At 35.5% G+C, this 14,086-nt stretch overlaps 1 protein-coding gene across 1 annotated transcript in view; it reads right to left on the bottom strand.

Moving 5' to 3' along the window:
• Positions 1-542: 542 nt before the first annotated feature.
• The window catches only part of LOC135206038 (uncharacterized), a 332,904-nt gene continuing 319,360 nt past the window's right edge, over positions 543-14,086 (bottom strand). Inside the window, exon 7 of the mRNA XM_064237214.1 lies at positions 543-5,496. Coding sequence (XP_064093284.1) covers positions 5,414-5,496 — 83 coding nt within the window. The 3' untranslated portion in view covers positions 543-5,413. The remainder of the gene's footprint in view (positions 5,497-14,086) is intronic.

Raw genomic sequence — 14,086 nt, forward strand, 5'->3', positions numbered from 1 at the left:
AGAAACAATCATTTTATTGTACATTTTTATTTTCAAAATAATTCTCCATTTAAAATGAAGTTTGTACACAATCTCATATATCATTATGCAAGTATATCTGAAGATAATGACAGTACGTGATGCACAGTGTCACAGTTCCACATGGCATGACTTGAACTCATTATTTCAGTTAGTAAAAGCTTATATAAACAATGTTATGGATACTCAATTTGACAGTTCATTCCATGGCTTCTAATACTTTTATTGATCGTGAATGTTTCCCTTTATATATATATATATATATATATATATATATATATATATATATATATATATATATATATATATATATATATAAATATATATTTATGCATAAATATGTATATATATATATATATGTTTGTGTGTATGAATGTATGTATGTATTGTTTTCCCCCTCATATGGAACAGAGATACCCTGCATCGTTCAATAGAACCTATCAACGTAAAGCACATAAGTGATTGCAAAGTTAGGGCAACATTTGACCGAGTGGAGACCCCAGGTCACCTTTCCCCCCCCCCCCCCCACCCCCCACCAGTACAATCCTATGGGTGTGCTGTCTTGGGAGACAAAAAAATAAAAAAGAAGTAATTTTCAAATAATTAAATTCTTAAATGTAGAATATTGTATCTTGAAAAATCAGGGAACTGAGAGCTAGAGAGAGAGAGAAGAGAGAGAGAGAGAGAGAGAGAGAGAACGTCCACTTAAAACTGGGGCCCTACTCGATGTGTTGATGCCCTGGGTATCTCATGTACAAAACACCAAAAACAAAGACATGAGGTTATATCAACCTCGCAGTTGCCCACTCTATAATAATAATAGTAATAATAATATTAATAATGATAATAATATTAATAATCATAGTAATAGTAATTATTATAAGCATGAGACTGATATAATGAAACTGGCTATGGCATAGTAGCAAAGGGGCTTTTATTATTATTATTATTATTATTATTATTATTATTATTATTATTATTATTATTATTATTGTTATTATTACATAAACTACTAAGAAAAAATTCAACAAACAAATGTTCACCTCGTACCGACACTCGCCTCTCGAGATTCAAGCTGAAACTGTGATGAGGGATAAACGAATAAAAACCGATATATGTATATATATATATATATATATATATATATATATATATATATATATATATATATATATATATGTGTGTGTGTGTGTGTGTGTGTGTGTATGTATATCACATGATGGCTCCTCTGCCCCACACGACCTTTATTTTTCCAACTCAGTATTTTTCGGGTCTTAAGTCCGGATCCACAATAGATTATATGAACAGTAGCTCATATTTATATTAATTAAAAAGTGTAAAATATTGACATTGGACTTTTCATAGGAAATTATAATAATTAAAGGACACAGACAGATTTTTATTAACTAAATTTTGTAGAATATTACCTTTCAAATTCTCTTAGAAGAGGTATATTAATTAAACTGTGTAAAATTTCAAATTTTCACAGAAAATTTATGTTAATTAAAGGGTGACAATAACTTCGTTCATAATAGAATTGTAGCATTGTAGAAAACAATTGGCGTCAGAGAGTTTGTTAGTTAGAAAGAGCTTAGTAGTGTATTTTTTTTAGCACTTTCGTTCTATTGTTTGTGTTGCGTTATATAATGTTTTAAAATGTTTCTGATTTGTGTTGCTGTTTGTGTGTATAAAAATCTCTTTGTTGTAGGAATTATTATTATTATTATTATTTTTATTTTTTATAACTTCTGTTTTCTCTCGTGTTGACAATTATTTTGTGGTAGGTTGTTCCATATGAATGTTTGTTCATAATAATAATAATAATAATAATAATAATAATAATAATAATAATAATAATAATAATAATAATACACTGTTCTAGAGTCTGGGAAACATCAAACGTGTTTGTCGTACTCAAAACATAATTTTTAAACATTTTTATTTGTTGAGTGACATTATAACCGACAAAATCTTTTGCCATTATGAAATAAGATATACAGCTACCCCTTCGATAAACAGGTAAGAAAGGGGATATTTTTCCCTATACTGAAATGAAACTCTGCTACCGCCCCTTCGATAAAACGACAATAAATGGGCAATTTTTTCCGCGCAGAAATGAAATACTGTCGCTGTTTCAGTAAGATGTCAAGAACTTGTGGACATTTTTCGGGACAATGTTGAGATCTTGCCAGCTATTTTGTTAGACAAAGTTGCGTGTCCTCTAAATCGAATATTTATTTATTTATTTATTTATTTATTTATTTTGTTTTTTTATTTGTTTATTTATTTGTTTATTTATTTTGTTTTCTCAGCAAATCTAGAATCAGAAGTTAGCATTGGGCTTTATCTGAACCATATTCCTCAGAAATCGAATGCTTATTTATTTATTATTGCATTTCCTATTTATTTATTTATTTACTTTATTTCCTCAGCAAATCTAGAATCAGAAGTTAGCAATGGGCTTTATCTGAACCTCATTCCTGGATGAAAATTAGGTACCTTAAAAGAATCGAAAATAACTTTATTTGTCTGAGGGGCGTACGTACGAATTTATGTATATAATTCCCTTCTGTTGTGGTCTGTTGTTATGGCAAAGAACTGGAATATTGTATAACAACGAACGGGAAGAATTCTCCAGACATCAAAACTCACATTTAAATACTGACTCACTTTCTGTCACTCTTTCTTCATGTTTTGTCTTCGAGTAAATAGAGTCACTAATAATTTTCAAGGACACGACTGAATCTCTGTTCGGTAACCATTTCCTTACCTTGATTTATTCAGCAGTGTGTCCCTTGAAAAAAAAAAAATAAATAAATGGCTGTAACTGTTGATAGATAGTTTCCCAGACTCAAATCTTTTATCATATCAAATGGCGTGAGGTTAGGTCGATACGATGCTGACAGGTGCAGGTATCTTACTCTCTCTCTCTCTCTCTCTCTCTCTCTCTCTCTCTCTCTCTCTCTCTTCTCTCTCTGTCAAGGAGAAAGCTTTAAACTTTTTAAACTTGGTTAACATGTACAACAGAAACTATACAAAAACAAGGTTTTATAGTTCAAAGTGAGAAACATAAGGCGCTTATGAAGTGAATACATCTAATTTTTGCTCTCTCAAACAACTTTTCTGAAATACTGGCTGCCGAGAAGTAAACGCTCTATTTATGATCCATTGAGAACCTCGTCTCTTTCACATAGTTTTGATTTCTGATTAACCTCTACAGTTACGCTAAATAACTATAGTTTCTCTACACTCGTGTAATTCCAAACTGTACACACTAAAAGTTCTTTCTCTTTTAAATCCACTACTGTATTTGATAACAAGCACCCATTTTCATAAGTCTTCATTTTTTTAAAAGAATGTATTTGTACATAATATTTATATTCCTTTTTTTTTTTGGAACGACCAACAAACAGTTATATTTAAAAAGTTAGCACACGGAAATCCACTTATCAAAGGCTCAGAGTCCAAGTTCCATCGTGGAAGTGAGTTTTCATTTGATGGTACCTCTCTGATCTTATTAAGGGTGACGTCATCATGAGTAGGCTTCTTCTCCCTCGTTTTCTCTCTGCTTCATCGTGGCTTGACCCCAAGTAATAATGGCTCATAGACTTGGACTCAAGGTATAGCTTCGCTTCAGGTAGTCGTCGTTTCTGTCTCCAAGGTTATCTTGATCTCAGGCAGTCTCGGTCAAGTATTCGACTCGAAGTGTGTGTCTCCAAGGTTATCTTTTGACCTCATGTAGTCTTGGCTCAACAGTTGGACACCAAATAAGTGTTTCCAAGGTTATCTTGGCCTTAGACAATCTCAACTCAGCTGTTTGATTCCAAATACGTGTCTCCAAGGTTATCTTGACCTCAGGTAGCCTTGGGTCAACTATTCGACTCGAAATGCTTATCTCCAAGGTTAACTTGACCTCAGCAGGCAGTCTTGGCTCAACAGTTGACTCCAAATAAGTGTCTCCAAGGTTACCTTGACCTCAGGTAGTCTTGGGTCAACTGTTCGACTCTAACTGCTTATCTCGGGGGTTATCCTGACCTCAGAGAATATATAGGTTTAACTATTTGACCCAAAAGCAATAATATTGCCTACTGACATACTTTTAACGCTGTGCAGGGATAGGTTCGCCATCAACTAGTTAACCCCAACCAGGAAAAGGTCAACTAGCTGACCTAGGGCAAGTCCTGGTTCAATTAGTTAAACCCTGATGATAAGTTCTACTAATAGAAATCTTTCCCAGAACCCCTGCTTTCACGGCTTAACTTTTTTGGTTTACTAACAGTCATGATAAACCCAGTCACGGTTTAACTCCTTGGTTACAAGCAGTTTTTTTTTTCTTTTTTTGGCGTACCCACTTGAACCCAAGGAGAAAAGTTTAATAAGATCAGAGGCACGTTTCAAATGTTCCACCCAGTTCCAAGAGAGAATTTGATACCTTAAAAGTAAACATATAAGGCAAGAGCGTCTATGTGATTTGGTCATTAAATATTTCAATAATAATGTTACCTATAACCTATGAAAATTTACATTTTATAACCACCTTTTTGTCCATAGGAGAGAAGGCTTGATTGGACAGACAAATCTGAGGCATTCACTTAAGCCTGCTCGCGTGGGTTATACTGGCCTGTGTGTACTAGTCACTAGTCACTAGCTACTAGTTACTAGCCACTAGTCAACAGCAAAATTTGGAATTGGAAAATCTCTTACTGAACTGAGCCATGCTCAGTCAAAGAAGTGTAGCGGTGGGCTAGACCTTTTGTTTTTCATTATTTTTTTATTTATTTATTTCTAGTGCATATGACAGTACCCCACGCCTCGCAGACTTAACTGAACACCTTTTTTTTTTTAGTAAAATAATAACGTTAATAATGATAGCGTGTGACTTGGACCCTAGACATGAGGGAATATACAAGATGATGGATAAGGCCATTTTATTCGAAAAGGACCGGTATGTCTTATTGCCTCTCGAGCTGTGTATAAGTGTCCTGATCACCCCCTTTTTTTTATTTAAACCTTTTCTCACTGTTCTCTCCTCTTCCCTTTCAGGTCTATCGGCGCATGCGCGCAGGCAGAGCAAACCTGGTCACTCCTTAACCTTTTTTTCTAAGTGGTCTTCCTTTTCTCTTTCAGGTTTATCTGAGCATGCGCTCAGGCAGAGCGAATTTGATCACAGATCATTCTTAACCCTTTGCTAACTGGGCTTCTTCTCTTGTGGGCTTTTCTGCGCATGCGCACGAGACGAAGTTGTCAGCCACTGGCGAATGTCGAAGAAGTCTTGTCTCAGACTTAAAGGCTTTAAAATCACAAGCTCACTCAACAATACGACGCACGATGCTTTTCAAATAAGACTCCCTCTCCTGCAGATGAAAGACGCTCTCTCAGAAGGTCGTCTTCCCGTCTACAGCAAAGAGCATACTGCTACTACGATGACAGAAGTCGCTAGGAGGTAGATGTGATACACCCCAGCTGTCTTCTTCAGACCTGCGAATGGACAGAAAAGAAGGCTATTATTATACAACTGAAGACTTTTGGCTCGTGTGTGTAATAGGCTGTTGCTTGCTGACTTTCTACAAACAAGAAGACACGGGTACCTTGTTCTGATAGAGTATTAAGCTATTGTTTGAGCTGTTATTTATAGACTGTACAAACAAAAGACACGGGTACCTTGTGCTGATAGAATATTAAGCTGTTGTTTAGAGACTTTGTACAAGCAAGAAGACACAGGTACCTTGTGCTGATAGAGTATTAAGCTATTGTTTGAGCTGTTGTTTAAAGACTGTACAAGCAAGAAGACACGGGTACCTTGTGCTGATAAAGTATTAATCTATTGTTTGAGCTGTTGTTTAAAGACTGTACAAGCAAGAAGACACGGGTACCTTGTGGTGATAGAGTATTAAGCTATTGTTTGAGCTGTTGTTTAGAGACTGTACTAGCAAGAAGACACAGGTACCTTGTGCTGATAGAGTATTAAGCTATTGTTTGAGCTGTTGTTTAGAGACTGTACTAGCAAGAAGACACGGGTGCCTTGTGCTGATAGAGTATTAAGCTATTGTTTGAGCTGTTGTTTAGAGACTGTACTAGCAAGAAGACACGGGTACCTTGTGCTGATAGAGTATTAATCTATTGTTTGAGCTGTTGTTTAGAGACTGTACTAGCAAGAAGACACGGGTACCTTGAGCTAATAGAATATAAAGCTGTATTTTACACTTCCTACAAGCAAGAAGACTCAGGAACCTTGTGCTGATAGAATATTAAGCTGTTGTTTAGAGACTTTGTACAAGCAAGAAGTCACAGGTACCTTGTGCTGATAGAGTATTAAGCTCTTTTTTACACTTTGTACAAGCAAAAAGACACAGGTATCTTGTGCTGATAGAGCATTGAGCTGTTGTTTAGAGACTTTGCACAAGCATGAAGACACGGGTACCTTGTGCTGATAGAATATTAAGCTGTTGTTTAACGACTTTGTACAAGCAAGAAGACACAGGTACCTTATGCTAATAGAGTATCAAGCTATTTTTTTACACTCTCTACAAGCAGGAAGACACAGGTAACTTGTGCTAATAGAGAAAAGAAACAAATCAGAATAACTTTTTATGAACAAGATTTGACTTGAACACTGATAACCAATTCGCAAAAGTGACCTGGGCTAGATTTAAGGTAAGCACAGAGTTATTATATAATTCTTTTTTATTTTATTTGTTATTCTTTTTATGTAAGTACAGAGTTATTATCTTATTTTTTTATTTTATTTATTTTTTATGTTAAGGATGCAATAACAACGCACCGGGTAGAAGTTTACTTTTCCTTTGCATCTTTGTATTTAAGATGAATGGTTCTTTTTTTTTAGTGTTTTCTTACGTGCTGCTTATGGGAAAATATTCACGTTTAGTATATTTAAGATTATTTCTAGCACTTCGTCTGTCATTTTCATGGATATTGGTTGCACAAATTCCTCGGAATATTTCAATTATCATTTATACATTGCTATGATATTCATTATTTTTTCGACTTGTTTATGCTTAATGCTATACAGATCTGTATACGGATATATGTATATATATATATATATATATATATATATATATATATATATATATATTATATATATATTAATATAATATATATATATATATATACATCTAATAAAAGGAGCCCATAAAAACACCAAAATGTAGAGAGAAAAGTACTATATTTCAGAGACTGCTGTCTCTCTCTTCAGGTATATGAATGAGAAAAGTTTACAGAAAAGGTGGTATTTATACCAAGAGATTCGTCCACAAGTAAGCCAATTTAGGTCACCCCCGCTGATAATCTTCCTTTAATCTTCTTAAGCGTTTGGTTGAATGAACACTGCGTCGACGATGTCTGATGTCCAATTCCCTTTTGAGATGTTTCCAATTACCTGCTTCCTCCTTTTCATTAAAGGCCGATTCCATCATTTGACTCTTGTACCGGCAGTTGCTGCTATAAATTACACGTGACATATTCCAGTTTATTCTATGGTTATGTTTCATTTTATATGATTGAAAATAGCCGAGTTCTGTTGTCCATACCTAACTGACCGTTTGTGTTGTATTAATCTCTGGGGAAGTGATTTACCTGTAAATCCGATGTAAGATTGGTCACAGTCCTGGCATGGGATCTCATATACCCCGAGTCTTTGGGCGATGCCTTTTGTTGGACGTTAATCAGGGATTTGGCTAAGGTATTTGGGTAGGGTAAATGCAAAAGGGTTGGATTTCCCAAGGGTGGTGAGTTACTCTCTTAATCGTCTCCAGGTGGGGAATTTTTATTTTATTGTTGGGTGTGTCTCTGGTCTTGTCTTTAGGGGGTCGGTAGAAAATTACGTTTGCTTTTTGAATTGCTTTCTCAATTATATGGTCAGGATACTTTAAAGATGAGAGTTGCTTGTTTTTCGAATTAGTTCAATTCTTTTTCCAGACCGCAAAAAACAACCTAGACTTCATAGTGGCTTTTGATAAATTCATATCTGACAAAAACTACAGCCGTGTGAAGAGATATGTTTAAAGGAGTGTTACTAAATGCTTTAACTGACCTTCATAAGAAATATCCTGTTCCCCGCAGATTCATGATAGCCATCCACTCGCTAAAAAAGTTAGATGTTATAATAAGTAGATCCGACAAAGACGGCAAAATTGTAATAATGGACAAAATCAACCAGCTCCTTAGCGACACAAATACTTACGAAAAACTGACGAAAAAAGTCCCCTCCAGAACGTTCCCACAGAAATTTTTTCGGAAAGTAAGATTAATTGGCCAAGACAAAAAGAGTATTGAACTATTAGAGAAATTTAAAAGTAATTAATCCTAAATTACCTACTTTTATGGTCTTCCCAAATCTCACAAGACAATCTTCCATTCAGACCCATCGTTTCATGCGCCGGAGCTTTCAATTACAAAATTCTCTAAATGGCTTAGCTGGCCTCCTTGCTCCTTTTTTTTTTTTTTAGGCACTTTTTTCTCTCCAGTCACATCAAACATTCGGAAGACTTTTGTCACAAATCAGAGAAGCACATATACCACTTCACAACATAAAACTTTTTTAAGCCTTGACGTAGACTCCCTATTCACAAAAGTACCAGTACAGGACGTTCTTCAGTTTTTAAGGGAAAAATTATCCCCCTATTCAGATCATAAAGTTAGTTGAATTATGTGCATCTAATAACGTATTTTCATTCGGGGAATCATTCTACAAGCAAAAATTCGGCGGTGTAGTATGGGTAGTCCTTTAAGTCCTATTTTAGCCAATCTGTACATGGAAATACTTTGAAACTACAGTAATAAAATGCAATAAAACCAAAAACATGCTGTGGATGAGATACGTGGATGACATACTAAACATTTTGGGATAATAAGTGGGGTAATTTAATGAATTCCTCTCAAAATTAAAACGCATTAGTGCCCAGCATCAAATTTAAAGTTTGAATGGGAAAACAGACAACAAAATTCCTTTTCTTGATGTTTTTAATAATCAGAGACACGACAGAATACAAAATTTACCATATACAGAAAACCAACGTTCTCACTTTCATATATTCACTACTTTAGCTATCATGACAATACTATCAAGATAAGTCTAGCTAGCAACCTATTCTTAAGAGCCTTACGAATTTGTTCCCCAGATTTCCTGGAAAAAGAATTTGAACTAATTCGCAAGCAACTCTCATCTTTAAAGTATCCTGACCATATAATTGAGAAAGCAATTCAAAAAGCAAACGTAATTTTCTACCGACCCCCTAAAGACAAGACCAGAGACACACCCAACAATAAAATAAAAATTCCCCACCTGGAGACGATTAAGAGAGTAACTCACACCTTCCCTTTGGGAAATCCAACCCTTTTGCATTTACCTACCCAAATACCTTAGCCAAATCCTGCCATCCCGATTAACGTCCAACAAAAGGCATCGCCCAAAGACTCGGGGGTATATGATCCCATGCCAGGACTGTGACCAATCTTACATCGGATTTTACAGGTAAATCACTTCCCCAGAGATTAATACAAACACAAACGGTCAGTTAGGTATGGACAACAGAAATCGGCTATTTTCAATCATATAAATGAACATAACCATAGAATAAACTGGAATATGTCACGTGTAATTTATAGCAGCAACTGCCGGTACAAGAGTCAAATGATGGAATCGGCCTTAATAAAAGAGAAGCAGGTAATGAACATCTCAAAAGGGAATTGGACATCAGACATCGTCGACGCAGTGTTCATTCAACCAACGCTTAAGAAGATTAAAGGAAGATTATCAGCGGGGGTGACCTAAATTGGCTTACTTGTGGACGAATCTCTTGGTATAAATACCACCTTTTCTGTAAACTTTTCTCATTCATATACCTGAAGAGAGAGACAGCAGTTCTCTGAAATATAGTACTTTCTCTCTACATTTTGGTGTTTTATGGGCTCCTTTTATTAGATGGAATTCTGTTGTTACAGAACACCTTTACCAGTCATATATATACTATATATATATATATATATATATATATATATATATATATATATATATATATATATATATATATACACATACATTATCCGTTTACAGATCTGTATAGCATTAAGCATAAACAAGTCGAAAAAATAATGAATATCATAGCAATGTATAAATGATAATTGAAATATTCCGAGGAATTTGTGCAACCAATATCCATGAAAATGACAGACGAAGTGCTAGAAATAATCTTAAATATACTAAACGTGAATATTTTCCCATAAGCAGCACGTAAGAAAACACTAAAAAAAAAGAACCATTCATCTTAAATACACACACATATATATATATAATATTATATATATATATATTATATATATATATATATATATATACATATATATATATATTATATATATATATATATATATATATATATATATATATATATATATAGCGTGTGTGTATGTGTATGACGTTCAGAAGTATGATTCACACCGCTGGTTATCTTGAGAAGAAATATTTGAAAGATATTAAGCATTAGCCATCCATAGCCGTAACCACGCCTTTCCTCCACCGCCCCCCCCCCCCAAAAAAAAAATAAATAAAAATAAATAAATAAACCCCCACCCAATACGCTACTCAGCAAGCACTACATCCCTCCTGAACCTCTCAAGCACTCTTACCAGTCCCCAGATTTAGGGATATGTTCAGTGCATTTCAACTACTGCTTGTGCATTCGTATGCATTCATCCCCCCTCCTGTGTTCCTGGAACTTTCGGTGGCGTCCTCTCTTCAATCTATTCGGTTCAGAGAGAGAGAGAGAGTCTTAGTATTCATCATTTCGGTAGCGTTGTGATTCTACGGAAGCCTTTTGTTAATTCTCTATAGGCCTATAACTCTGACGTGCCTATATACTTTCCGGCTGGGGAAGAAAAAGGGATTACTTTATTTCGGTTCCTGAGTACTCTCTCTCTCTCTCTCTCTCTCTCTCTCAAACACACAATAAACTTGATAATACTCTCTCTCTCTCTCTCTCTCTCTCTCTCTCTCTCTCTCTCCAATGGAAGGAGAAATCATTGCATAGCAGAAAAAACTGCTCTCTCTCTCTCTCTCTCTCTCTCTCTCTCTCTCTCTCTCTTCTCCTTTTATCTCTTTTTTTTCTTCTTTTCAAACGTTGTCTGTCTATTCTCTCACTTGCGGTTTGTTACTAGTTTTTTTTTACAGTTCTCCTTTTTTCTTGCTTCAACAAAAGGCACCAATTTATTTGTCCCCCCTTTCTTTTGATCTACAAAAAGTGCTGTTTTTTTTTCATTATATTTTATTTTCCAGATACAGTATACGTTGCCCGTTCCCTGACGTTTAGTTACTTTGCATAAACAGTAAAAATTGCCATGAAAATTCTGCGGCGGAATTCTCTCTCTCTCTCTCTCTCTCTCTCTCTCTCTCTCTCTCTCTCTGTCACACACACACACACACACACACACACACACCAGTATTTTCCCATAGTTTAACTTTTCTTCCAGCAGACAATTTCTCTCTCTCTCTCTCTCTCTCTCTCTCTCTCTCTCTCTCTCTCACACACACACACCAGTATTTCTCCATAGTTTAACTTTTCTTCCAGCTTGCAATTGCTCTCTCTCTCTCTTTCTCTCTCTCCCTCTCAAATATTTCTCCACAGTTTAACTTTCCTCTCAGTATGCAATTTATCTATCTCTCCCTATTCTTCTGTGCACAGTATCTCCCAGTTCATCATCATTTATCCAATTTTTCCCATTCCCTCCCCAGTTCTTTTTCCCATCCGCGATTCCGCAGTGTTTATGACTGTGATGGAAATCTGCCAGTAAAGGAATAGTGTAGTGGGTATACTCGTATATATTTGAAGGGAGAAGCCTTATAACTTTACTTGTGGTTATAACTCTATTCTGTAACAAGTTGATATCAAATGGAGAATCCTTATAACTTTACTTGTGGTTATAACTGTGTTGTGTAACGAGTTGATATCAATAACTTTCTGAGTGAGTTAAGTACAGTAGATTATGGCATTAGTCGAAGTTCGTTGCGTGTTGAAACTGATGATCATGATTTTCTGTTTTCAGGGGAATATAGAGAGTTTTAAGTTGCTTTAAAGGGAATATAGAAATTTAAAATTTTTAAAAAAGAAATATAGAGAATTTTAAGTTGTTTTAAAAGGGTTATAGAGAATTTTAAGTTATTTTAAAAGGGATATAAAGAATTTTAAGTTGTTTTAAAAAGGATATAGAGAATTTTAAGTTGTTTTAAAAGGAATATAGAGAATTTAAAGTTGTTTTAAAAAGGATATAGGGAATTTTAAGTTGTTTTAAAGGGAATTTACAGAATTTTCAGTTGTTTTAAATTGAATATAGCGAATTTTAACTTATTTTAAAGGGAATATAGAGAAATTTAAGTTGTTGTATAGGGAATGAAATTATTTTTCAATTGTTTTAAAGAGAATAGAGAATTCTAAGTTGTTTTAAAGGGAATTTACAGAATTTCAAGTTGTTTGAAAGGGAATATAGACAAGTTTAAGTTGTTTTAAAGGGAATATAGAGAATTTCAAGTTGTTTTAAAGTGAATTTAGAGAATTTCAAGGTGTTTTAAAGGGAATTTAGAGAATTTCAAGGTTTTAAAGGGAATATAGACCAGTTTAAGTTGTTTTAAAGGGAATATAGAGAATTTTAAGTTGTTTTAAAGGGAATTTAGAGAATTTCAAGTTGTTCTAAAGGGAATATAGAGAATTTTATGTTGTTGTAAAGGGAATATAGAGAATTGTAACTTGTTTTAAGGGGAATTGATAGAATTTTAAATAGTTTTAGTGGGAATTTATAGAATTTTAATTTTTATATAAAGGGAATTTACAGAATTTTGTATTAAAAGGAATAAAAAGTATTTTAAGTTGTTTTAAGAGAATATAGAAAATTTTAAGTTCCTTGTGGGTTAAGTTTAGCCATAATCGTGCATTAGGCAACGATATAGGGTAGGCCACCACCTGGCCGTGGTTAAAGTTTCATGGATCGCGGCTCATACAGCATTATACCCAGACCACCGAAAGATGGATCCATTTCTTCAGTGGCCTTCGCACGTACAGGGTGTCCATAAAGTCCCAGTACCATTACAAGCAATAAATATTTGTAATTTTACTGGGACTTTATGGACACCCCTGTATACATATACATGTATCATCTAAGAGCCCAGAGGCTATGACTTTAGCCAGACGTACCCTCCTCCCCCCTCTCCCCATCTTCCCACATCCCTTACCCACCCATACACCCCCCCCCCACCCCAGCAAAATAGACTCCGCGAGTGAGTAAGTTTCAGGTAAAGAGAGAGAGAGAGAGAGAGAGAGAGAGCATTGACACTGAGATTTAATGACGAGAGAATGGGCTGCGGGGGGTTAGGGGGGGGGGTGGGGAAGGAATGACAAATGGCGGGCGGCAGGCGGAAGAGGCCCTTAAGTGGGAAGAATGATACAATTGTTAGGTTCCCCCAGAGAGGGAGGCAGGGTAGGTCAGGGTAAGACAGGACAGGACAGGGCCAGAGGCCACCGCTCGCCTAGTACAGAGATGGAGGTAGCTGGGGTAGGTGAAGGTGGCGCTGGGCGTTTAGGAGAGAGTGATGGGGGGAATAGATAGAGAGAGAGAGAGAGAGGTAAGGGAAGATAGAAATTGAGAGAGTTAACATTGCCCAGTGGTAATATATATAACTAACGTCTGAAGTTACGCAGAGAAATGATTACGATCCAGCACTTCAAAGGGGTGACGGAATGTTGACATTTTTCCAGATGCGCTTTTCTTAAGTAAAGATAGAGTTTCAGCTACGTGTATGTATTACTGGAGAAGAGAGAGAGAGAGAGAGAGAGAGAGAGAGAGGTCAGGCAATATCAAACGCAGAATATATTCGCGTAAAAGTTCCGAGAAATTATTCTGTTCTGCGTAGAGATGCAGAGGATATCCCTTATGAGTTTTCAGCGCATGCGCGTATTGATAGGCAGAACAGAACGACAAAGGAAAGAACGAGAGGTGTTTTTTCGTACAAAAGACTCCACTGACGTAGCCGAAGATGGCAGGTGCTGAGTCAGTGCAAATA

This window comes from Macrobrachium nipponense, chromosome 29 (genome assembly GCF_015104395.2).
Source record: "Macrobrachium nipponense isolate FS-2020 chromosome 29, ASM1510439v2, whole genome shotgun sequence".
Classification (NCBI taxonomy): domain Eukaryota; kingdom Metazoa; phylum Arthropoda; class Malacostraca; order Decapoda; family Palaemonidae; genus Macrobrachium; species Macrobrachium nipponense.